General features: G+C 34.4%; 1 protein-coding gene across 24 annotated transcripts in view; it reads left to right on the top strand.

Moving 5' to 3' along the window:
• The window catches only part of LTBP1 (latent transforming growth factor beta binding protein 1), a 481,657-nt gene that overhangs the window by 356,968 nt on the left and 97,032 nt on the right, over positions 1–27,657 (top strand). For all 24 annotated transcript variants that reach the window (XM_044663664.1, XM_044663663.1, XM_044663682.1 and 21 more), the window contains 4 exons: positions 16,070–16,192; positions 21,734–21,856; positions 23,580–23,702; positions 24,774–24,896. In XM_044663664.1, coding sequence (XP_044519599.1) covers positions 16,070–16,192; positions 21,734–21,856; positions 23,580–23,702; positions 24,774–24,896 — 492 coding nt within the window. The remainder of the gene's footprint in view (positions 1–16,069; positions 16,193–21,733; positions 21,857–23,579; positions 23,703–24,773; positions 24,897–27,657) is intronic.

Here is a 27,657-nt window from a genome sequence, read left to right as displayed (position 1 = left end):
ACAGTTCTGCTTAAATTTTTTTTTTAATTATTTTCTTGGAATTTTATCGTCTGTATTTCCCAATGTATTCTCTCACCCCTCTCCTTTTTGAATACCATCTCTAGTGTTTCTAGTACAATGTTAAATAATAGAGGTGATAATGGGCATCCTTGTTTCACACCTGATCTTATTGGAAAGGTTTCTAATTTATCCCTATTGCATATGATGCTTGTTGATGGTTTAAGATATATACTGTTTATTATTTTTAGGAAAGGACCTTCTATTCCTATACTTTCTAGTGTTTTCAGTAGGAAAGGGTGTTGTATTTTGTCAAAAACTTTTCCAGCATCTATTGAGATAATCATGTGATTTTTGTTGGTTTGCTTGTTGATATGGTCAATTATGTGGATGGTTTTCCTAATGTTGAACCATCCTTGCATTCCTGGTATAAACCCCACCTGATCATGATGGATAACCATCTTGATCACTTGCTGGAGTCTTTTTGCTAGTATTCTATTTAAGATTTTTGCATCTATGTTCATTAACGAGATTGGTTTGTAATTTTCTTTCTCTGTTTTTGATCTACCTGGGTTTGGAATCAATACTATATTTGTGTAATAAAAGAAATTTGGTAAGATTCCTTCTTTGCTTATTATATCTAATAATTTGTATAGTATTGGGATGAATTGTTCTTTGAATGTTTGATAGAATTCACTTGTGAATCCCTCAGGCCCTGGGGATTTTTTCTTAGGGAGTTCATTGATGGCTTGTTCAATTTCTTTTTCTGATATTGGATTATTTAAGTGTTCTATTTCTTCTGCTGTTAATCTAGGTAATTCATATTTTTGTAAATATTCATCCATATCACCTAGATTGCTAAATTTATTGCCATATAATTGGGCAAAATAGTTTTTAATGATTGCCTTAATTTCCTCTTCATTAGAGGTGAGATCTCCCTTTTCATCTTTGATACTATTAATTTGGTTTTCTTCTTTCCTTTTTTTTAAATTAGATTGACCAGTACTTTGTCTATTTTATCTTTTTTCAAAATACCAGCTTCTAGTCTTATTTATTAATTCAATAGTTCTTTTACTTTGGATTTTATTAATTTCTCCCTTGATTTTTAGTATTTCTAATTTAGTTTTCATCTGGGGATTTTTAATTTGTTCATTTTCTAGTTTTTTAAATTGCATGTCCAATTCATTACCCTCTGCCCTTCCTAATTTATTAATATATGCACTCAGTTATATAAAATTTCCCCCTAGAACAGCTTTGGCTGCATCCCATAGGTTTGGGTAAGATGTCTCATCATTGTCATTGTCTTCAATGAAATTATTAATTGTTTCTGTGATTTGTTCTTTCACTAAATTATTTTGGAGAATCATATTATTTAATTTCCAATTAGTTTTTGGTTTGCCTCTCCATGTATTCTTACTAGTAACTATTTTTATTGCATTATGATCTGATAAGGTTGCATTTATTATTTCTGCTTTTTTGCATTTGTTTGCCATGTTTCTATGCCCTAGTACATGTTCAATCTTTATGAATGTTCCATGTGCTGTGAAAGGAAGGTGTATTCCTTTTTGTCCCTATTTATTTTTCTTCATATATCTATTAACTCTAATTTCTCTAAGGTTTCATTCACCTCTCTTATCTCTTTCTTATTTATTTTTTGGTTTGATTTATCTAGATCTGATAGGGGAAGGTTGAGGTCCCCCACTAGTATGGTTTTGTTATCTATTTCACCCTTGAGCTCCACTAGTTTCTCCTTTAGAAATTTGGAAGCTCTACCATTTGGTGCATATTTATTGAGTACTGATATTTCTTCATTGTTTATACTGCCTTTTATTAGGATGTAGTTATCTTCCCTATCTCTTTTAAACTTATCTATTTTTACTTTGGCTCTGCCAGAGATCATGATAGCCACCCCTGCCTTCTTTTTCTCATTTGAAGCCCAAAAGATTTTGCTCCATCCTCTCATTTTCACTCTAAGTCTGTCTGTCTGTCTCATGTGTGTTTCTTGTAGACAACATATGGTAGGACTTTGGTTTCTAATCCACTCTGCTATTTGCTTCCATTTTATCTCTAGTAACTAGGAATTAGAAGTAAAGAAAAAAATTAGAAAAACTAAACAAATCCATCTAAAATTCTAACATTATATATGCATTATTTCATACTCATTGAGGCAGAGATTCCTTCTCACTTTTCTCTGGAATTAAGAGTGGGTGGTTGTTAGAATTTTACTTCATTCACTTTTCATTGTTTTATTTGTTCTCCATTTTTATTACATGTCAATGTGTATATTGTTTTCTTTCTTCTGCCTACTGTGTTTTGTCAGTTCATGTTTCTGTATTATTGTATTCACAATTTCTGACAGCCCAGTAATAATAACAGCTAACATTTCTATATTTTCATAGCTCTTTAAGGTTTACAATATACTTTAAATGTTGCATTTGCTTTGATTCTGTAAGGTACACGCTATTATAATCCCCAGTTTTGAGATAAGGATCCTGAGGTCTAGAGAAGCAGTATCTGAGGCATTATTGGAACTCAAGTCTGCTTGACAGCATCCAACACCCTATCCACTCTGCCAGCTAGCTTCCATTACTTTTCATGTACTACAATTTATTTCCCAGTCAATGGGCATCTGCTTTGTTAACAAAAAGTACTTCTCTAAATAGTGAATATAGACCATTTTTTTAACAATTCCATCAACAGTATGTAGGTCTGCTTGTCTTTCTCCAACCTCTCCAACACTAACATCCATATTTTGTCATCTTTGACAATTTGCTGGATTGGAAGGTAAAAAATCTCAGAGTATTTTTCACTTCTCTTATTAGTTTGTTGAAGCATTCTTACAGTTGTCAATAATTTACAGTTCTTTTTTTGAGAATTAAGTGATTATTATTTCACCCTTTATTGATAGTAAAGACTGAAACATTTGCTGTATAGGTTAACCTTCTTCTTTTATCTCTTTATGTGACAGATTATTATTTTCAAATTGAATAGGTATAAAACTTGGCCTCCAAAAATAAAAGAAAGAAAGAAAAAAACATCCCAACAACCCCAAAGCCACAGAACAAGCACCCCATTAGGGCTATATTAAGAAAAACTAATTAAACCAAGGTTTATTTTCTATACTGTTCTGACCAGATCTATACCAGATCAGGAGTATTGTTATTCCCATCTACAGGAACTTCCTGGCCCAAAGAGGGTACTTCAAGGATAAGGCCTTTGTCAAGTACCTAAAATACCTGTTTTATTGGAAGAAGCCTCAGTGCCTGCACGTGCTGGACCTGCTCAAGTATGAGCACTTCCAGCCACATTTCAGAAAGGATATTGACAAACTAAAACTTTCTAAGACCAAGGAAAGATGTTTGATATTGGGACCATTAAAGATCTAGTCATAGGACAATCGATTGAAGCAGCCTAGAGAAGACTTGAGAGCCACCTTTGCATAATTGAAGGGCTGTTATGTGGAAAAGGGAATTAGGTTTGTTCCTTTTTTCTAAAGGGCAAAACTAAGGGAAGGTGTATAGAAGTTGCAGAGGGGCAGATTTTAACAAGAAAACAATTTCATTATAATGGAAACAAAAGCTTCCATTTTACTTGCCAGATCTCATCATTACTTGCAGAGTGCACGCCCAAATAAGCCCTCTTCCCTACACTTCCTCTAATTTATGTTTCATTCGGGAAAGAGGGAAAAAGGGTTTTTTGGTCGAATATATTAAAAGGTGGTTGCCAGAGGATTGAACAATTATCAATCCTCAATTAAGAATAATCTCAAGTCAAAATTGACTTTTATGGAAGTTTATTTACAATTGAGTAGAAAGAGAGGAAATAAGGAAATAACAATCTAACACAGTAGGTAAATTACTATGATCCTCTAATTAATCCAGGTAGATATAATTAACCCTCAGCTGAGAGTCAGAGGGCCAGAGGCCCAGAGGTGAATGAATCTTCATTCATAGAATCTCTATTAAAGGGAATTCCTTAAGAGAAGTTCAGGAAGAGTCAGTCTTTAAACTCACCACATGGACTTCTAAAGAAGATTTTGAAAGCAATTTCACTAAGATCTCAGCATTCCAACCAGTACTCCTCCATGGACCAGAAGAGCTAGAAGCCTGACTCAACTCTCTCCTTTTAAAGGGGTCACTTATGCATCACTTCCTGTGCCTCCCTCCTAGTTTGTGTGTCCAATCACAATAGATGCTTCTCATAGGACTGCCTAGGGGGCAGTCACTTGATTCTGATTCATCACCTACTCTAGCACATGTGGGTTACAGACCTCCCAAAATTGGAGGTGCTCTTACCTTTGGTGATTAAATCTAAAGATGGGCAGTGTAGACAATCTAATTATCACAATCATGAGTGGTTTTTATGCTACATAATTTTTCTTGGGGGAAAATTGCTATTAATTAATTGCTTTGGAAATTTTAAGTACTATGAAGAACTTATTTATAGTGGTGATGAAGATATATAAATTATGAACAAAGTTCATAGGGTTATAAGTAAGATTATCTCATTTAACTTCATATAATAGGCTGAGGAAAATGAATATCAGAAGGAGCTATGTAGATCTTAGACTCAAACTCTAGGTTGTAGACACTAAATCCTATACTCGTTATACTGCATCATACTGCCTTTTCAAGGACAAAAATTTACAGTTACTAATTAGTTTTTTATTTCTCTTCTCAGAGATTGCCATTTATTTGTTTTGACTCTACCATTTACCCCAATTTCAAATCTTCCTGTCATGTATACAGAGTAATAATTCCTAAGCAGAATAAATGATTACATATCAAAATAGAAGTATAAACAGAATAATAAGCCATAAATTTACTAAATGAATTTAATACAACACAAAGTATGGTTTAGTCTTTTGGCATAAAATATGCACACACATGCACATATGGCAAATGTAACTGAGAAACAAGTTATGGGTTTTAAAATTCCTATCTACAGAACTTGAGGCTTCAAGTTCTCATTGAGACCTCTACTGCCCCACATTAGATGGCAGAAATACAGCACCCCATTTAAAGCAGTTTCACTTTTGCCAACTAGATGATTAGAATCACAAACAGAAATATTAGATCAATGTGTTACTCAGCCCAGAGTCACACACTTAATTAACTACTTGCTCCAAGGAATAAGTTGTTGAGTTTTTTTCTGTATTGTTGAAGTCATGCATTTCCTTTTATTAAAAGTATGCAATGCACTTTTCCCTTTTTCTCTTGCTTTGGATAAAATTTTAGTCATATTTAACCTAGGGATTCAACCACTCCCTCTGTTTTATAGTTGTAAGTTTTATTTACTTTGATCCTTGGATTTGAAACCATTCAGAATTACCGTCAAGAATTTTTTCAGATTAAACAAAATGGACTTGCCATTTTCACTTTTATAAATGATTTTTCCAATATTAAGAATTAAAATGATACAAAAAAAACAGATAACTTGATAAGCTCCTTTCCTAATACCCATCCAAATGGTTTATTTTCTGCAAAAGTCTCATAAAGGTTATACATAATTTTAGATAATTTTACCTTGCCTTGTCCATTCTTTCTTGTGCCTTTGTATACATATATATACACATAACTTCACATATATGCATATAAATATTTGTTTCTTTATGTATACATATACCTATGTTGTCTGTGTATTTACATATAAATATATAAGTATATTTATATGTACATAGAAAGGTATAGACAGAATCTCATGTAATGATATTCCAAGAGTATGTTCCAGATATGTTAGGTCTTTTTCACATATACAAATCAGTTGTCTTTTTTCTTTGTTACCTAGATTGTTTATAATACTTATACTCTATATTTTCTTTTTTGCTTTTTAGTTCATTTCAGCCTCTGTCTACATTTGATCATGAGATGTACAGATATAAGGATTTCAGAGGTTATTTATTCCAACCCCCTAATTAATAGATAAATAATCTGGAGCCTAGAGTGGTTAAATCATTTTACTATGGTCAAACCCAGTTCTTATGACTCCAAATTCAGTGTTATTTCCATTATATTCTGTAGACATTTCAATAACAACACTATTTAATGTTATGCTAGACTCTGGAGATATAAAAATGAAGTAAGGCACAGCCCTTGCCCTTGAAGGAGCTTACAGATTGGAATTCTTTCCAGTCCTCATTCATGGTACTCCCATTTCTGTTCTTTGCTTTTTCACTTACTGGATATCTCTCATGCACTTTCTCCTCATTTCTGTCTCCAGTATCTCTGACTTCTAGACCTTCTTATCTAATCAGTTTCTTATATACTTACCAAAATCATCTTTAAAAAGCAAAGATTTGACTATAGAATTCTTCTGCATAAACAGCTTCAGTAGTTCCTTATTTTCTCTAGCATAAAATGTAACTTTTCCAGTGTGGAATATAAATCCCTCTACAGTATGGCTCCATCGTACTTTTACACTGTCCTTTTTATATACTATGCTTTTCCCAAAGTGGACAAATTGCTATGTCTCAAAACTCAGAATTCTATCTCTTGCACTCTCTGTGCTATTATTTCAGGCTATCTACCATTGATTGGACTATATTCTGTTTTTGGAATGCTCACCTTTCTTCTCTGTCTCTTTGAATTCATTTTCTTGAAAAGCTATCTCAATCTCCAAATCCTACAAGAAGATTTCTGAGCTACTTAGTTTTTAGTGGCCTTTTCCTTCTTAAATTATTTTGTATTTCTTTGTGCAATGTTGAATACCTCCAATAGAATACAAGCTTTTTTATAGTTTTATAGCTTTTATATTTTATCTCTAGCATGTATCAATCTCCAGAATATAGTAGATACTTAAAAACCTTTTGTTGAATTTAATCAGGTTAGGTAGCACAGAATAAGTGCTTAGACTTAAAATAGTTGAGATTTTTAAAAAATCCCTTATGTTTACCAAATATTTTGCTCTTATAATGTCAGAAATGTATACCACAGATGAGGTCTAGTCATTACAGTGGTATTCAGTCTGAGCTCACTATGTGGAGCCTCACATGTCTAAATTAGGTTTGTTAGTTAATAATACCCTACTTTTCCCTGGGTTTGACTTGTTCTCTCCAGCCTACTCTCACACTAGCAGGTCTAACAAGAGGTTACATTTGAATTCTCTCAGACTCCTAAGATAACTCTTGAGGGGAAATAAATATTTCCCATATCATTTTAGCACTTGAAACTTCCTTTCCCTCATGATGCATTTTCTGTCTGCATTACCAACAACTTAGAGGGCAATGCATTTATACAGTATGTGATTTTTATATAATCAGCCACTCTCAATAATGATACTTTTATATTTCAAACTTTAGCATTCACTTAATAGTAAGGCAAGATAATTAATATTATAGATGCTAATATATTAAATACTTAATAAAAATATAAACCTGTCACCAATACATTAAATCAGTCTGGCAAAGAGTGAACAACCACTTAGGGGAACATGATAAGGAGGGCACAAAATGGAGAAAAACTTATATGTTTAGTTAGAGTAACACAACTTTGAACTTCAGTGTACCTAGTTTATTCATAAATATCTCCATCACATTATATGAAGCTGCTTTTCTGTGTACCATTCTTTAGTAGGGACATCCTCTTCTCCCTTTTACTGAAACAGACTTTATAGCTTCTGTCAGACAATCTTAAAGTAATTATCTTTAAATGATAAAATAACAGTTCTCTTTAGTCTGAAGAACTGCAGAGCTCATCAAACTGGTTTCCTCTGACGTACCAAGACCAGTCCAGCAAGCTATTAACTCATCTGGATACTGTGGTCATAGCAACAGAGCTCCAGCTGGCCAAGATACCAAAAAGTCAGCAAAACCTTTTTAATGAAAAGCTTCACAGTTTTCCAACTCTAGGTGTCACCAAAGGATAATAGGTGTCACTAGAACTCTTGGCCAGGGAAGTCACTTCTTTCTCCATATAATTAGCTTTTGCTCAGCTGAATACATAGCAGGCTACTGTTAACTTCCACAGTCCTGTCTTCAGCTCTTCAGACTCTTCTGCTGTTGCTCTGTCTTAAATAGCTTAAATAAAGACCTTCTGATTCTCAGCAGCCAGCAACTAGGAATCAGAAGACCAGATATATATTTGACAGTTTCCATGAATCTATTAGAATAAAATTTGCTAAAGATAAATGCAAAATCTACATGGATTCAAAAAATAACTTCCACAAGTACAAGATGAGGGAACATATGAGTGAACATCAGTTCATCCAAAAAGTGTTACAGGTAAACCACAAGCTAAATATGAATTGATGGTATATGGTATCCTAAAATGATAATGTGCTCTAAGTCAACATTTAAGAGTGTCAGAGTATCCAAGACTTAGCAATAGTCTCACTGTATCCTGCCCTGGTCTTATCAAATATGGAAAATTGTGTTCAGGTCTGTGAGCCACATTTTAGAAAGGACATTAATAAGTAGAGAGTTCAGTGTCATATAAAGACTAGAGAGGCAGCCACAAAGAGAAGATGACCTGAGTTCTGGCTGTTTAACTTTATATAAGCTTCTTGGTCACAACCTCTTAGGGCTATAAGCAACTTTCTAATTCTGTAAGATGCAGCAAAGGTAACAACTTGCATTGAAAAGTGGGAGTTTTGTCATCTGAGCTTTCCCTTTATAAAGGAAATCTTGGGACAGTCTCTATCAATACTGATTCATGGAAAAAAATTGAACTAGGATGGTAAATGACTTCAGTGGATCATTTGCAGGAATGGAGGATATTTAGCCTAGATAAGAAATCTTCACTAGGACATGATAAATGGCTTCAGGCATTAAAAGAATGGTTGCCATGGTTGAGAATGCTAGACTTATTCTGTTAGAATGCATATCATAGAACTAGGATGGTGATGGCAAACTTTTAGAGTTAGAGTGCTGGGCCCCATCCCCACCACACCCCCCATATCGAGTGTCCTACCCACCACTGCCAGAGAATGAGTGCCATACCATGCCCCCCTCACTTCCTTCTAATCCTCACCTTACCCAAGACAGGGGAGGAAGGAAGCATTCTCATTGGGTTGCTGGGTAGAGGGACAGGTGATTAGAGGAGTGGGGAGGATAGTGACCTGAGTGCTCAACTCTCCTCCAACTATGTGCTCTCTGCTTCCCTCAAAACTAGCTCCTCTCCAACCCCACCATAGGAATCACCTTCACCACAGACTCAACAGGCTGCCATCTATACTGCACTCTCAGGCAGTATGTGAGCACCTCCCCCCACCACCTCATCCCAGGCAGTGGAGGGAGGAAATGCTCCTCTTGGGGTGCTGGGCAGAGGAACTGGTAAAGTGAAGAATGTCCTCAGGCACATGGAGAGAGGAAGGGGAACAGCTCTGCCCCAAGTCCCTCTGGATTTCTAGTAACAATTTCTGGCAATGACTACAGGTGTGTCTACAGAAAGGGCCCTGAATGCCCTTTCTGGCACCTGTACCATAGGTTTGCCATCATTGAACTAGGACATTGGGAAGTTGCTATGAGAGAAATTTAGCTTTTAAATCAATAGAAACTATGTGACAATTATGGTTATTCGAAAATAAAATGGACACCCTTGATTAGACCAATTCTCCCTCCCTCTTTACCTTGAACCAGAGGTTGACTGATTACTCTTTAAGTGTGTTATAGAAAGCCTTCTTATACAGGGATGGACTGCATTGGCTGGTTGATACTGGGGTTCACATTTCTAGCCATGTCATTGCCAACTTTTTGACCTTAGGAAAATGCTTTAAGTACTTAATTTTTCTGGGTTGAGGGTGGATAACATTTTACACAACCTCATTTCCATGGAACTTGTACAAGATGCTTGTTAATTCTGATGTTTTCTCTAATTATAATGTGCGCAATAAATATTTTGTTATTATTTAATCACTCATTACTTCATCCAGCTGAGGAGAGACTTTTTCTTGTGAAAAATCTGACTACCAGGTACCCAAATTTCTTTTAGCTATTGGGACCTGGTTGGTGTCAGAGTTTATGATAATGAGTCCCTGAGGACTGCTATCAACTGCCATAATCAGAGTCTTGAACTTGGGTCTTTATAGAGGCTCATCAGTGTTTCCCTCTGTGATCTTGAATAAGTCACTTTTCTCCCTTAACCTCTCTTCCTAACTTTAAAATAAGACTGGCATTAGTCTAGGTCAGGGGTCAGCAACGTATGGCTCTCAAGCCATATCTGGCTCTTTTGCGGGCCAGCTATGGCTCTTTCTATAGGAGCCATAAAGTCAATTTTTTTTTCAGGCGCTGTTACAGGAGCGCACACTGTGAGCACTGGACGGCTCTCACTAAATTACATTTTAAAAAATGTGGTGTTTATGACTCTCACAGCCAAAAAGGTTGCTGACCCCTGGTCTAGGTGATTAGTCCTTAGAAACTATGATTTATGATAGCCCTGCTGTCAAAAATAGTGTTTTTATTCAGTGAAACTTAAGAGTTAAGGAGGGAGTTGTTATAAAGCATTAGGAAATAGAATAACATGATAGATGGAGTGCTGGATTTTAAGAGTCCAAAAGCTTGTTTTCACATCCTGCTTTAGGTAATTACTATGTGATCATGGACAAACCTTTTAAATTCTCAGTTCTATAATATCCTTATTTTTGAAATGAATTGGCATTTTAAATGTTTAGTCTTCCCTTGTTTTATTTCAGAGCAACCTTCTGTTATGAATCCATGTTTTAGCCTGGTGCTTCGTAGGATCCTATGGTAGAATTTATAGAGTAGCAATCTATTCTCTGCCCTCCCTAGGACTCTGTTACCTCATCAATGAAATGAAAGGGCTAGATTGTATGAGCTTCTTTCTGGCTGGTAATCTGTGATAGGTACTGTGTGAACTATATACACCACTTTGGGAGAAGTTTTGGTATTGCTTTGATTATTAGTCAGCAGTGACTTGAGTTACTCTTCTTTATTCTGTGTGTTCAAGCTCTTCTGGAAAATCAAATAGGTTTTACAAAATCTTTTCTCTCAGAGAGCATATATTCATTGCTGTCAGGAAGATTGAACAACTAGGGAATAAAACAAAGTACAAAAAATAGCATGTTAAATTATGTGTTAAAGACAATCCTTTCAGTAAGGATTTATAGAAAGGAAAGCTATGCTTGTGTTGCTTTTCCAAAGACATTGATTAATCACTCAGAGATTCTAGGAACCAGACCCATAGGGAGAACAGTAAGTAGTCCTAGGTGAGTTTGACTGAGAGAACTGAAGTATTCCTTGAAAGGCATTTGATTCCTGGGGAACTCCCACTTTGCTGGGATTTGTGTAATGAGTTTCTGAGGTCATCCTTGGCTTCATTTTCCTCTGTAATATTCAGTGTTGGCCCTTTGCCAGTTTTAAGCCACAGTGTTTAAGAACTATATAACAGTTTAGTCAGTAGCTCAGGTTATGCATGTTTCAACTTCTCCAGCTATGACAGCAAGGGTCATTTAATCCTGATGGTTTTCTGTGCATTATGCATTGTGAAGTCATTTCATTACATTAATGCTTACAGGCATCTATCTCCCGTGTTTCCATTTAATCATCTGTAAAATGTGTTGCTCTATAGTCTAGTGTAGTGTAGGAGGTAAAGAAAAGGGGCTAATTTCCCCTATCTTTGTTGTTGTTCAGTGTTTTTCAGTTAAATTCAATACTTTGTGGTCCCATTTAGAGACATTGTTGGTGGCTTCTTTCCTCTCAAACTACCTTATCCTTGTATCTAACTATTTTGAATCTATTATCTTAGTCATTCTTTTTAAAAAATATATACATATTCATTATTTATATATACACATACACACACATATACGCACTCTACTTGTTTCCCTTTTACAAAGTTAGATCCTTGAGAGTAATGATTGTTTCAATCTTTATATTGAATCCTCATTTTCTAGCACATAAAAGACACATAAGAACTGCTTGTCAGAGAAAAAACAAAAACAAAACTCTGTCAGTCAGTTGGATTGGTTCCTATAAGAATGTTACAGTGCTCTAAAAAGGCTTAATGGATTTCTATTAGAATGAAAATACTGTATTGATAAGTTGGATTGTGTAATTTCATTTTTCCATTATGCCTATTTTTGCATATTGCTATGCCATATTTCCCAATCTTCACTCCCACTGTGTTCTACTGCTCTACTTCCTTCTCCTCTTTCCTTTCCCCCTAAATTAAGGAGAATGATAGGAACAAGATAGAAGCCTAATGATTGAAGCTATCAGTATTTGGCTACTCTCTGAAAGTGTTTGCCATCTTATGTTTTCCCCGAGAACCCAGATGGGCAAGCACCAAAGCATATATATATATATATATAAGTATTACACTGATATTATTATACTTTAATCAGATACATATTTAATGAGTAGCAGCTAAGGCATCTTTCTTCTGTTGATTCTTTAGTGATGCTAGATTATGAAGTTTTTCCTAAAGATACACTTTAACACAATTGGGACTATTTAGGCATTTAGATTTAAAAACTAAAAAATTAATATATCTATTAATTTGTAGTTTGGCAAAATTATGGTACATATTTGGTATATGTGTGTGTATATATGTCAGATGAGATAGAGACTGTACCTCTCACTTCACTAGTACAGGGAACTCTAAATGAGAAAACTCCCTCTTATGAGTAGTGTGCAAATGATCAGTTACCTTGTCTACAACTTTTGGAGTTGACTACAATAGGGGTCAGACTCAAATAGAAACACATCAGAATTTCTGTGGTTGCATGTTGATCTAGTTTTTAAATATGCACTCTTTTATTATATTTTGCCAAATATTTCCCATTTACATTTAAATTGGATTCCAGCTGCACTGGGAGTGCTCTGTAAGCCAAATTGAGAGGTTAAGTGCCCTACTCAGGATGTGAACAATATATATCAGAAGAAGGACCTGAACCCAGATCTTCCTGTCTTGGAGACTAACTATGCTGTCTCTGAGAAGCAGGGAAAACAGTCTTTTCAAGACACTAGAAATGTCAGGACCCTTTGACTCTATTGACAACTTCAGAAAATCTGATGCTTTATGCATGAGTCTGGAAACTCTGGCCTAAAAATGATTTCATTAATTTATCTGAATAAGAAAGAAATATGGTCTTAGGAATTGTTTTTGCTATCAAGTACTATTCCCCTATAAATAAATAAGTGCCTAATGACTGCATAATTAAAGAGGGCCGTTCATACATTTCTGAACTTGTTAACATTTTTGAAACCAAACCAGGTACTAGACATGATATTTTCCCTGCTCTGTCTGGAATTTCCATGCATGGTGTCTAGGCTAGTCCTGTTTTCATTATTTACTTTGGCTCTGACTCTTGGCTCCTTCTCCTAGTTTTTGCTTGCAGCAAAATGGATTCCAAATATTAAAAGATAGAGATGCACATTGGGTAAGCAAGTGGCTGTTTGAAAGTGCTGTTTTTATTGCACTGATGCCAAGCCAGTTAACCTAGGTCATGAAATGGCATCTTGACAAAATAACACATGCTGCAGTGTACACACAATTCCTATTGTTTCATCTTTCCAAAATTACTGATGCCTTTTGCCTTTGCTTATGGAATATCATCCATTTATTCATGCCTTTGAAAAGTATAAGTTGTATAAGAAATTCATGAAAAATAGTTTTCAACCAGCTTATATTCTGACTCTAAATTTGCTCTTTCTTTACTCCCTGGATTGAATTTTTCTTTTTCTGTACTTTTTCTTGTAGAATACTATGTGAGGTTACTAAAGGAGATAATGATGCAAATCCAAGTGAGAAGTAATGCCCCAAAATTGAAATTGGGTATAAATCTCCAATTTCTTTCTCAAACATTTTTAAAAACCATTTTTTAAGAAAAACTATTTTCTTTTTTTCCAAATTATTAAACATTTATTAATATTCTTTTTTAACCTGTTTACATACTTTATGCCCCTACTTTCCCCTTCACCCCCCGCTCTCCCCCAACCCATGGCCAACGCACGTTTCCACTGGTTGTAACATGTGTCCTTGTTCAGGGTCTATTTCCAAATTGTTGTTAGTTGCATTGATGTGGTCGTTTCGAGTCCACACCCTTAATCATGCCTGCCTCAGCCCATGCATTCAAGCAATTGTTTATCTTATATGTTTCCTCTCCTGCAGTCCTTCCTCTGAACGTGGCTAGCATCTTTATCATAAATCCCTCAGAGCTGTCCTGGGTCATTGCAGTGCTACTGGTACAGAGGTCCATTACATTCTATTTTACCACAGTATATCAGTCTCTGTGTACAATGTTCTCCTCACTCTGCTCCTTTCGCTCTGCTTCACTTCCTGGAGGTCTCTCCAATTTTCTTGGAATTCCTCCAGTTTATTATTCCTTTGAGCACAATAGTATTCCATCACCCGCATATACCACAGTTTGTTCAGCCATTCCTCAATTGAAGGACATCCCCTCATTTTCCAGTTTTTTGCCACTACAAAAAGCGCGGCTATAAATATTTTTGTGCAAGTCTGTTTATCTATGATCTCTTTGGGGTACAAACCCAGCAATGGTATGGCTGGATCAAAGGGCAGGCATTCTTTTATAACCCTTTGAGCATGATTCCAAATTGCCAGCCAGAATGGCTGGATCAGTTCACAGCTCCACCAGCAATGCATTAATGTCCCAATTTTGCCACATCCCCTCCAACATTCATTACTCTCCCCTTCTTTCATTTTAGCCAATCTGCTAGGTGTGAGGTGATACCTCAGAGTTGTTTTGATTTGCATTTCTCTAGTTATTAGAGATTTAGAACACTTTCTCATGTGCTTATTGATACTTTTGATTTCTTTACCTGAAAATTGCCTATTCATGTCTCTTGCCCATTTATCAATTGGGGAATGGCTTGATTTTTTATACAATTGATTTAACTCCTTGTATATTTGAGTGATTAGACCCTTGTCAGAGTTTTTTGTTATAAAGATTTTTTCCCAATTTGTTGTTTCCCTTCTGATTTTGACTATGTTGTTTTTGTTTGTACAAAAGCTTTTTAGCTTAATATAATCAAAACCATTTAATTTACATTTTGTAATTTTCTCTAACTTTTGCTTGGTTTTAAAATCTTTCCTTTCCCACAGATCTGACAGGTATACTATTTTGTGTTCACTTAACTTATTTATAGTTTCCTTCTTTATATTCAAGTCATTCACCCATTCTGAGTTTATCTTGATAAACTATTTTCTAAAAATAGTTTATCTTGATAAACTATTTTCTAAAAACTACTAAAAGGAGTTAACTAAATAAAACTTTAACCTTAGAGATGTAAAATACTCCCTTTAGAACATATGATAAATATAACATTTTCATCCATTTAGCTCTTAGATATATTCTCTACTACTTAATTTTTTTGTTTACCTCTTAAAGTAGGAAATTAGATTCTCTGGCATTACTTCTAGTGAAGATGTCTGCCTAAGCTATATCATTAGTAAGCTTAATTGTGGGTCAGCTTATCCTTTTAACTTGAGTTCTCTTTGACTGATAGTCATATTAGAATACTTTTCAAAACTGCTTTTTGACTTACTTTTTTCAGGGTCCTGATCCACCTTTTGTAGGTCCTCCATTTCTCTTCTCCTTCCTGTATTTCTTTCTTTGCCACAAAGAACTCACCTCTTTTTCCTGGAGTTCTTCCAGTTCCATTTGACTCTTCAGTTCTGGAATTACATCCTGAAGAACAGTTCTCCAACACTAGCAGATTAAAAACCCCATGAGGGCAGAGATTTTTTTTTTTTGGTATTCTCAGCTTCTAGCACCAAACCTTGGATAGGGAAAGAAATTAAATGTTGAATTGAAATAAAAAGCACCTCCTTCTATCTGTCTCTTTTCTTTTAATGGTTAATTTTTCTTATTAACATAGTATGTGTTGGTCTCTTATAAAGCTGTTCAGAAAAAAGTAATTTTATGTTATATAATTGGATTAAGTTTGAGGAGATTCTGGTACAGTTATTCTAAGGGAAATATTTTAACTTATTATATTTCACTATCCTTTCTTACTAAAGATAGTTATCTAATATAGAATTTTATTTTGAAACAGTTGCTGAATTTTCTAAAATCTTGAGTGAGGGCATTTTCCATCAGTAATCTTACTAATGTTTTCTCTCTTTTAAAAAATTCTCTATTGTATTTCTTCAAGATATTAACGAGTGTCTGGATCCAAAAGTGTGCAGTAATGGCAGCTGTTCCAACCTTGAGGGATCTTACATGTGTACATGCCACAGAGGTTATAATCCAACTCCTGACAGAAAGCAATGCAAAGGTAACTATATTAATGAAAATTCTTCATTTAAAATTTGGTTATTTTTAAGTAGTCATTTTTATGGTTTGGGATAGTCCATCATTTTAGGAGACTGTAAGTTGAACATAAATATGTGACATGACAACCAAAAAATACAATGTGATGAAGTCCTTCTTATAACCACAGAATTTGAGAATTAGAAGCATTTCCATTTGCTTTCTAGTTTGACTTCTACCGAAAAGAAATTTCGGCATTGATATAAGGAAAAAATAACAAAACTTGTAGGTGAACCTATACTGCTGCATTGAGAGCTTCTTTTTTTGTTTACAGTCTTTTCTCAAGGATTGGACAACCAAACGTTTTGACAGAGATTCTTTTTTGGCTATACATAGAAGAAGCCCTATGCATCTATCTCTAAAATTCTGTTACGTTTTCATTAATTTGAGGGCCAGAGCCACACTTGGTGACCATTTACTAAGTGAGATGGTCCATGAAACATGTTGATGGATGTTGTTGACATAGCTCCAAAATTACAGACCTTTGCATTATAAGCATTATATTGAACTATAAGCCATTAGATTGCTTTAAGAGAGACAGTGTCCAGAACAAGACAGGTGATAGTCATGCTGTATTTTGTGCTTAGTGAAACCACATCTGGGTTCCTAAATTTATTTTTGGTTGTCTAATCTTTGAAAGAACATTGATAAATTAGAGAATCATTTGAAGAAATTTGGAATGATTAACCTGTGGAAGAAAAAAAAGAATTAGGATAATATGAATTATTTTTCCAAGAATTTGGTAGGATGTCATACAAAAGCAGTACTTGGCTTTTTTTTGCTTGTGATAGGCAGACTGTTAAATTTCAACTCAGCCTAAAAAAACTCCCTAATTGGAGTTGTCAAAAAGTGGAATAGGCTACCATAATGTTTGATGAGTCCCTCTTTCCTTGAATGTCTTCCGGGTGCACTTCACAGTGCTAAGTATATGTTAAGTGCTTAATAGATGCCTTTTTTCATACATTCATTCATTCAGACCTAGATGACTACTTATCAGAGGTCTAGCAGAGCTAGAGATTATTACAGAAAACTGTGGTTTCCTCTAGCTCTAAGACTTACTGAGTTTGAATAGATATGCTTGCCTATTGAGTGCTTTGGTAATACTTTATCTTGAAAGTGGAAACTTTTCTTCATTAAACACAGTATGTATTTGTCTTAGTTTGCCTAAGAGAAAACATAAATATATTTTAATAGTTGCCATGAACTACTCAGATATTTTATGATTTTAAAATAAATTCTATTCAAGAGTGTTCTTGGGGGGAAAATGTGAATAATTTTTGTTTGAGAAATAAGGAAGATGAGCTGAATTTCCTTTCTGGCCCAGAGATTTTTTGGGAGAATGTTTAGTACCTGGGGTGGCAAATTAACTCCTTCACTCTAATAATAATGTTCTGAATGAAACCCTAGTGGCATGAAAAAGTTGCTTCTTTTGATGATGATCTTTCTTGGTAAGAGAAAGAAAGAAAAATCAGGCCCCTTTCTCTTGCATGTCTATGTCATTGGAAAGCTTTCTTTTGTCTTTGGATCTTATAAAACCTATACATTGAAAAATAATTTTTATCCCTGCAATTAAGATCCTAATTTTTTAGTTATTTACCAGGCTTATAGATCACCATTTCAAGATAATAAATTGCTTTAGGCCTGTGATGGTGAGCCTTTTAGAGATGGAGTTCCAGGACCCACCTCCACCACATCCCCCAGACTGAGCTCTGTGCCTGTCCCCCCCACCCCCAGAGACCAAGTGCCATGCCCTGCTCCCCTTAATTCACCTCCACTCTCCCCCGGTTCCCTTCTTATCGCAGTCAGAAGAAGGAGGAAGTTCAACCATTGAGCTGCTGGGGAGAGGGGTGGGTAAAGTGAGGAATATCTTCAGGTACCTGGAGAGGGGGAGGGGAATATATCTGACCTGAGTCTCTCTGACTTTCTAGTAAGGAATTCTTGCAGGTGACTGCAGGCATGTCCACAGAGAGGGCTTTGCATTCCCTTTTTGGCATTCGTGCCATAGATTCACCATTACTGTTTTAGGCTATTCTAAATATGTACCTTTGCTTATAATAAATTACTTTCCATAGTTGTTTCAATATAAATTTTAAGTGGTTTGTCATGTTCTGAGAATATTGGAACTGTGGGTTTATTCCCCCTGGTAAATATCTTCATATGGGAATATTTGCGGTTTCTTCTTTCATAGAAAATTAAAGAAAAAAGACCAGAAAGACTCAAATTATTTTCAGATAACATGGCACCTAACCCAACTACTTGACTTAATATGCATTTTAATAGATTCTTGAGGTAACAACTAGTTTTACATAGAATGTGTCCTAAAAGTGAACATGATATTCTTTGTTATTTAATATACAAGGCTCCTGAAGGCAACAGAATAAGTATGTCAGAGAGGTGTTTAAAATTATTCTTAAACTCATTCTTTGCCTTATCATATTTTGATAGGTCCATCATTGCATCCTTAATGTAGTAGCCCAGCTTTTCCACTTTTGCTTCACTTGTCTTCATATTTAGCTTAGATCTCATAGTCACTCCCTTTGGTGTTTTGCCTGCTACTCCACTATCTCTGACCTCTTACCAGTCCAGATTTTCAAATTCTAATCTTTATGGAAATATCCCCATTCAGAGATTCTTTCAGATGATAAAGGGCCCTGAGGTTTTTTTTCTTTTCTATAAAGTATTTGTTGAAGAAACTTGGAATGTTTGGTCTGGAGAATAGAAGACCCAAGGTAGGGCATGATAGCTATCTTAAAGTATTTGGAAGAAAATTTATTAACAAATAGGGATATTCAAAAGTGCGATGGATTGTGTAAGGAGATAATGGTCCCCCTAAACACTTCAGAAGTCTTCTAACAAAGGTTTGTGAACACTTATTGGATATACAGTAGTAGAAATTTTGAGAGCAGAGGTATGGTTGGACTAAATAGCTAATTTATGACTCTTCTGGTTCTAAATTTGGTGATCCTATCATTCAGTCTCACAGCTCTTTAAAGTTACTCAGTGTCATGGCAAAGACTTAAAAAATAATCAAGCAGATTTTGCCCATTACAGATTAATAGTGTATGATCTCTTATGTGCCTTTGATGCTTCTAGATCATACTTTTACTCATATCAGTCACCATAGGTACTATTCCAAATCTTTTCTCTTCCTACTTAGCCCACCCTCAATCCCTAAATTTAGAAAAAAAGGAACAACCTTTGAGTTCATCATTCTGACAAAAAAAGTGTCATAAAGTTATAAAGTCAGAGAACCTAGGTTCAAATACTGGCCCTGGATCAACTCATTGGTGAAGTGAATAGAATACTGAGGTTTCTATTCAGGAAATATTCAGGAAAACCTCCCTCAGATAACCTATTATACGTGTGACCTTGGACAAGTCTCAATTTTAGAATCCCAAGTTTCCCTATGCATAAAATGTAGATGATAGTGCCCTATATCATAGGGTTATTGTGAGAATCAAATGAAGTTACACATGTAATGGGCTTTGCAAACCTTAAAGCAGTGTATGAAGGTTATTTGTCTTGTCACCTTTGTGACTTTGGTTGTCACTTAACTTCTCCACCTCAGAAAGGTGAGATGATTTCCAAGTTCCCTTCTAACCCTATATCTATAAATGATTCTGTGATCATGTTTAACTGTGAAAATTGAAGACTTATAAAGTTAATTCCTTCAACTCCTTTCTTTCATACCTTAAACTTTTTTTGCATTACTGTTTTTCTCCACATTACAGAAGAGATAGCTCTACTATGCACTATAGAGGTGATATAAGGTCCTAAAACAAAAGGAAGCTTTCCAGTAATATAGACATACAGGAAAAAAGGTCCTAGTTTTTCTCTCTTCCTCTTACCAAGAAAGATGAAGAGAACATTGCCATTATTAAGAAAGGCAACTTTGTTTGTGGTTTCCCCTATTAAATAATTTCTCTTTTTTTCCCTTGTATTTTTGTAGCCTTCCTCATACGAGTCATATTTTCTTATTTTCCCCTTTTCTCTTTAAAAGTGGACTCATTTTCCTTTTATAATAAATGTTAGATGGACTGTGGCAGAATTGGGACAATAGTTCATTACTGGTGGAGTTGTAAACTGATACAACCATTCTGGAGGGCAATATGGAATTATGCCCAAAGGGCTATAAAAATGCATACCTTTTCATCTAGTAATACTACTATTAGTCTGTATCCCAAAGATATTTTTTTAATGGGGAAAGACTTGTTTGTACAAAAATATTTATAGTTGCTCTTTTGTGGTGGCAAAGAATTAGAAACTAAAGGGATATCCTTTAGCTGTGGAATGGCTGAACAAATTATGGTATATGATGTTGATGGAATGCTATTGTGTTATAAAGAATGATGAACAGGATAATTCCAGAAAGAGCTGGAAAGACCTACATGAACTGATGCAGAATGAAATAAGCAGATCTAGGAAAACAGTGTACATGGGAACAGCAGTATTATGGAATGAACAAATAGGATATACTTTGCAACTAATAGCAATACAATGAATGATCCAGGACAATTCTGAAGGATTTATGAAAAAGAATGCTATCCATTTCTAGAGGAAGAACTGTTAGAATTGATGGAGACGAAAACATGATTTATCACTTATTTATTTGGGTATATACGTTTTGAGGTTTGGGTTTTATAAGATTATTCACTTTCAAAAATGAATAATATGGATATAAAATCTCCCTTTTATATCTCCTATTTTGACTCTTTATTTCAGAATAAAACAGAAATTTCTGTTCACCTTCCTAACCCAGTTTTCCTTATGTTTCCAGTATTCACTATCCTGTTTCTTCCTTTTACTATCCTGTTTTCTTTATTCCTACATGTTTTTTTGGCCTCTTCATGTTTCTGAAATTTCTGCCTTTCATTGCATTTCCTGAGTTCTAGAACTGCTTGCCAATGCTACTTTTGTGCCCATTGCCTTCTCTCTTCTGTCTTTAGTATCTAATATATTCTATTGAACATTTTTGACCTATTTTCTTTCTGTACATTATAGAGTTTCTGTAAATGTGATGATACAGATTTTTCACTTGATTTAATTGTATCAGGCTTGCCTTTAATTTTTTTGGGAATAGTAAACAGAAACTTTATATTTTGGTCAGAAAGTAAACATTTGTAAACATCTACTTGTGTGTCACACATTGTGTGAAACATGGGACACTGGATTAATTGCTAACTTCTTTTCTGCAGTATAGTATACAAAATAGTATGTACTGAAGACATAAAGTTTGAATATACTTTGTGCCATCATTCAGAAGGATGTCAGATTTCTGTTTTCTCAGAGGCAGAAAGATTGGCAGAGAAATTAGGATCCTCTTGAGATTTCTTTTTTTTTTTTACATTCTTTAAGGGGACTCTAGACTGTGGCATAGGTCCCAAGTTCTGAGCTTGACTTGGAAGAAGTAGATAGAGAGCATTTGTGGTCTGACTAGCTACTAATTAAATGATTAAAATATTTAGCCAGTCTAGTTTAAAATATTTATCTGTCTCTTTATTTATAGATATTGATGAATGCCAGCATGGTAACCTTTGTACACATGGACAGTGCAAAAACACAGAAGGATCATTCAAGTGTACCTGTGAAAAAGGATATCATCTGTCCGCGGCAAAAGACCAGTGTGAAGGTGAGAATATAGCACAAGTATATTAATAGAGCTTAACAGAATTATGGATCTTCTGAAAAGCCTCATATAGACACAAAGCTGTACAGAGGTCAATTGAGCTCCTCCATTTGCAAGAAGACATTATAAACATCACAATAGTAAGAAAGCCTTAAATGTGGGTAATATTGCTCTTAGAAAGCTTTGGATGGTTTTGTATTTTTCAAAAGTATCTGGAATTGAGAAAAGCAGTGTTCTAGATATAAAAATTTAGTATATATAAAGAATTAAAATTAATCCGCTAAAAGGCACTATATATATGTATATATATATATGTATATATATATGCATTTTTAGCAGAACATACTATGGATCACAATTACAGATTATAGTTTGATATTTTATCTTGGAATTTTAAGGAACTGAATTTTTCATCTCATTAATCAGTTAACAAACATTTATTAAGTGTGTACTATGCCTAGCACTGTGCTTTGGGCCAAGGACAGAACAATAAGAAAATGAAGGGATCCATGATTTCATGGAGCTTATACTCTATTGATGGGATTATATGAGAGCATGCAAATATAATATATAAAGACACGCAGAGTCTTTATAGATGTTCTATAAATGTCAAACTGAAACCCAAAGAAATCGAATTGTTCTAAGTACTGCTCAGTTAAGCAAATGATAAACCTGTATTTCCATTCAAGACTCCAGAAAGCATAAGCTCCTTGAGGGCTTGACTTCCCATAATCCTTGGCACTTAATAAACATTTTCCTATCGCTCAATTCTTGACTTAGTCCTGTTTGTTAATGAGTTGAACATCTATTTTATGTAGAGCCGTTACATTCAGTAGAGTTAGGCAAAGATACTTGCTATAAAGCCATAAAATTATGGATTCCTTTCTTTAAGGAGTTTAAGATAGAGTTAGAAAAATAAAAATGAGCAATATGAAATATTTACAAAATGTTAGTTTAGGAAAACAGTACAGAAGTGCTGAGGGGACTCAGAGAAATGAGAGGAGTTAATTATAGAAGGTTTCTTGGGGAGGTGGTGTTTTGAATGAGGTTTTGAAAGTACCCAGACTACTGACAGAAATAAAATATTCCCTTTCATCTTGTAAAGAAAATCAGTCAGTCAATAGGTACAGTGTTCTTGTTGTTTGCAGCACACTGTATTAGGGTCACACATCTAGGAAGTGTCTGAGGCCAGATTTGAACCTAGGACCTCTTGTCTCTAAGCCTGATTCTCAATCCACTGAGCCACCCAGCGCCACACAGCTCCCCCCACCCTCCCATGCCATTATTAAGGGTAATTGGAGTGGAAGCAAAGTGAATTAATGGAAAGAAAATATAAGAAATAAATGATATGACTTTTAAGAATCAGGGATACCAGGTTCTATTAAAAAGCAGTAGAATAATAAAAGTTAAGGATATCCATGGTAAATTGATGATTGGAGATTGGAATTGTTAGAAAACAGGCAATTAGTTACTTATCACTTCTTGTATGAACAGTTTGGTTAGATGCAAAATCCTATATCAGTAATAATATTTTGAGAATACAAATGTTGAGTTCCTATAGATTTTTTTTCCTTAGGAGATTTCAATTAACAGAAGGTAGCCACTAAAAATTGCAAGTTGAATTATCAGATGCTCAGTAGAACAATTTCTAAAATATATTGTTTCTTTATATGAATGATAAAAATATTTTAAAGCATTGCCTTATAGGTTTAATTTTGATTCACAGATATTGATGAATGCCAGCACCGCCATCTATGCACAAATGGACAATGTAGAAATACAGAAGGATCTTTCAGGTGCATATGTGATCAGGGTTACAGAGCATCTGCTCTTGGAGATCATTGTGAAGGTGAGGACTTGACTGTGGAACCTGGATTCTAGATACAATTTTAGAATTATAAGAGGGACTTCAGAGATCAGCTAGACCAAATTACCTTTTTTATAGTTAAAATTGAAGCTCTAAAAGACCAAGTGATTTCTAAACATCATTTAAAAAAATTACTGTAGTGCTAGTACTAGGTCTCAATCTTATTTCCATTAAGCTTCCCCTAAGCTGCTTTGTATTAGGAGGGTTCCATTCTTGGGCACCTCTAATTGCTATCAAGTTTTCCCTTACCTCAGATCTAGATTATTTAAGAATACAAAAACAGTTACCATGATCCTCATGAATTTTCTTCTCGCTGGTTTAAATATCTAAAGATTTTTTTTCTTCTAATACTTTTATGGCATTGGACTCAGTGCCTTTCATAGTTCTAGTTGCTCTACTCTAAACTCTCTGCAGTTCTCCAATATCTTTTACACAGTGTAGTATCCAGAATTGAACAGAAAATTCTATGCGCAGTCTTGACTAGAGTACTGAATAGGACATTACCAAATATCTGTACCATTAATTGTTAATACTTTTATCTCTTCTATTGTCATATTAAATTACTATTTATTTTTGAATTATAATTATATTTTTTCCAGCTGAAATGTGAGGCTTTTAAACTCTGGGTATTAATGTCTTAATATTTCTTTTTGTTGCTTCTGATGCATATTACATTGTATTCAAGATATTTCTTGATTAATTGATCCAAGATATTAAAATATAAAAATCATTGCCATAAATTATGTGAAGTGGTTAGCCATTATTAGTTAGGTAAGCTTGACTTGATATTCTATTTCTTCTTCATTAACAGAAACTGCAGTGATAGTTTTAAAAGAAAAGAAAATCTACCCAATGAGGGATATCATTATTTATATAGGAAGATCCCCAAAATGAAGCACTCTGATCCACTTATCCAATAATCACATTATATAAATTACACATGCGTTATGATTTACTTAATTTTTGGATTTAAATATAAAGTAACAAATGTCAAAAATTCCCATTGTTATTGTATTTCATTATAAATTGTTTTGGACATTGATTGGATTTCAGATATCAATGAGTGTTTGGAGGACAGCAGTGTTTGCCAGGGAGGAGACTGCACAAATACAGAAGGTTCTTATGAATGTACTTGTCCCAGTGGCTTCCAGCTAACCAGCAATAAGGAATGTCAAGGTACTATTTTGTCATAACACTTATTTTAAAGATTCAATTATTCATGTTTCTTAGCTCCTACAATTTTTTCTGGCCATCATCTAACACCATACTTTTCTGTTTACTTTTTTAAATTGGGCTTTTCCTTTCTGGGCCCAAGTTTCTTCATAGGAAACACGAGAGAGTGGAACTTGATGCTCTCAGGATCACTTATACCTCTAAATTCTGTGCTCCTATTTGTTTATAAATGAGCTTTTTAAATACAGAGATTATTCATATTGTTCCTTGTCAAGATTCTTTAACCTACAGCCTGTGTTGATTCTGCTCATTCATTTGAGGACTTTGATTCACCCTTTATTTTTTTAAGATTTAAATATTTTATTTTTTAGAAAAACTTTCCATGGTTACATGATTCATGTTTTTACTTTCCCCTTCACCCCCCTTTAACCATCCCCCATAGCCAATGCGCATTTCCACTGGTTTTAACATGTGTCATCAATCAAGACTTATTTCCATTCACCCTTTATTTTTTAAGTTTTTTTTTAATCTTCATTCATGTTCCACCTTTTCTGATGGATCAAAAGTCCCTTTTCTTTAATGTCACAATTTGTTCAATAACTATCATTTCTCTGTTGAGTACCTACCATTTCAGCTTCTCCAATAACTTTGTCCTGAATCTTGCCTATAACTCTTCTAATTCATTGTTACTTTGTATATTTCATAGTTTAAAAAAACTATTTCAATTTGTTAATTTGTAACATTTAAGATATTAAGATATTCATTTAACACTCTCTTCTCTCCCCTACCCCATTATAGAAGGCATCATTTGGCATAAAGGGATGTGTATATATAAAACTATGTCTTATTTCTATTTATCAATTCTTCCTCTGGAGATAGACATGTGCATCATTCTCCAGAAACTATTTCTGTTGCTGTATATAATGTTCTTTTGGCTCTGCCCATTTTGCTCTTCATAATTTCATATAGGTCTTTCCTAATAAGACAATTTCACATTCATAATCACAACCACTACTTTACATAGAACACAAATCAAATGAAAATCAGAATTGATAGTCATATAATTTTTTCTTATTGTTGCCCATTGCTTATATGGTTTTTAAAATGTCTTTTGAATTGTTTTTTAATATCTCCATAGATAAATCTTATGTTTCATGAATAAAACAACTAGATTTTATAGATAAAAACATGAAGAAACATTGAGGCTATATAATAATATTGAGTAGAATCTCAGTTCTTTTATCTGGAAATGGAGGGTTAAGAAAAGGTGAACTCTTCCTGCTTGAATATCAATTGACTTCACCAGAATTGAGTTTGTTACTCAGTGCTGGGCTCAGGAATAGCAAACATATCTTCTGCCTCCCAGTTCATTACTGTCCACCCAATACCTTAAAATTGTTCATCTATTTCCTCAACTCTTTTCCATATTTTTCACCTTGAAAATCTACTGTTATTTTAAATTTCTGTTGTGTCTTTTGTTATTTTGATTCTATTGAACTTCGTAACCTACCATTAGACATATAATTATGTTGAATGTCTTCCTGTTGCCTTTTGAAATAGACATGTATGATTTTCATTCAAGAAAGCCATATGTTCTCTAATAGCATTTGCTTAATAGCATCTTGGAAGAAGAGGATTATGACCACTCATATATATTTGAATAATAGCATATAAGTAACTCATTTGGATCAGCAACAAGAAATAAATATTGAAAATACCTGCTCTGGGTTTTATAATGTAGCCCCAATCTACCTTTCTAGTCCTATTATACATTACTTCTCCTTTACTCTTGGGCAAACAGGCTTTATTATTGTTCTTCATTTATGATTCTCTGATTTTTATCTCTAACACTTTGTACTGGCTGACCCCTATGCCTGTAATGTATTTCCTTATTCTTCAACTCTGTAATAGCATTCCTTAATTCCTTCAAGACTCATCTCAAGTACTTTCTATGAGCCTTTCTTGATTGCTCCCTCTGCTAATGACCTCTTCTCTAAACTAATTTGCTGCTCTTCCATGGAAGGTGTCTTTTTCAGATCAAGCTCATTTATCATCACTAATCTCATTACCTAGCTTCTTTTTAAAAAAATATTAATTTTTTCAGTTACATATGGAAACAATTTTTTACAATTGTTTTCTGACATTTTAGGATTCTGAATTTCACCTTGCTTGCTTCCCCTATACCCCAGAGGCAGTAAATAGTCTAATATAGGTATATAGCAATACTTTCATGTAATATTTATTTCCATATTGCTCATGTTGTAATAGAGAACATTTGTCACACATACAATAAAAACATCATGGACAAAATAAAATGGAAGAGGGCTTGCTTTGATATGCATTCATATTCCAACAGTTCCTTTTTTTAACTGTAGATAACATTTTCATCATGAGTCCCTTGTGGTTATCTTGGAAATTTGCTTTGCTGATAACGGCTTAGGCCTTCATAGTTTATTATTGTATAATATTTTTGTTACTCTAAACATTATTCTTCTGGTTCTGCTCACTTCTATTTACATCAGTTCATATAAGTCTTTCCAGGTTTTTCTGGAATCATCTTATTCATTATTTCTTATGGTACAATAGTATTCTATTACAACCATATACCACAACTTTTTCATACATTTCCCAAATGACGGACTACTCCTCACTTCCCAATTTTTCATCATTTCAAAAAGAGCTGCTAAAAAATATTTAGGTACAAGTGGGTCCTTTCCCCTTGCCTCTGGGCTCTTTGCTTTTTAGACCCAGGGTTGTATTTCTG

This window comes from Gracilinanus agilis, chromosome 2 (genome assembly GCF_016433145.1).
Source record: "Gracilinanus agilis isolate LMUSP501 chromosome 2, AgileGrace, whole genome shotgun sequence".
Classification (NCBI taxonomy): domain Eukaryota; kingdom Metazoa; phylum Chordata; class Mammalia; order Didelphimorphia; family Didelphidae; genus Gracilinanus; species Gracilinanus agilis.
This window is presented reverse-complemented; position numbering and strand designations above follow the sequence as displayed.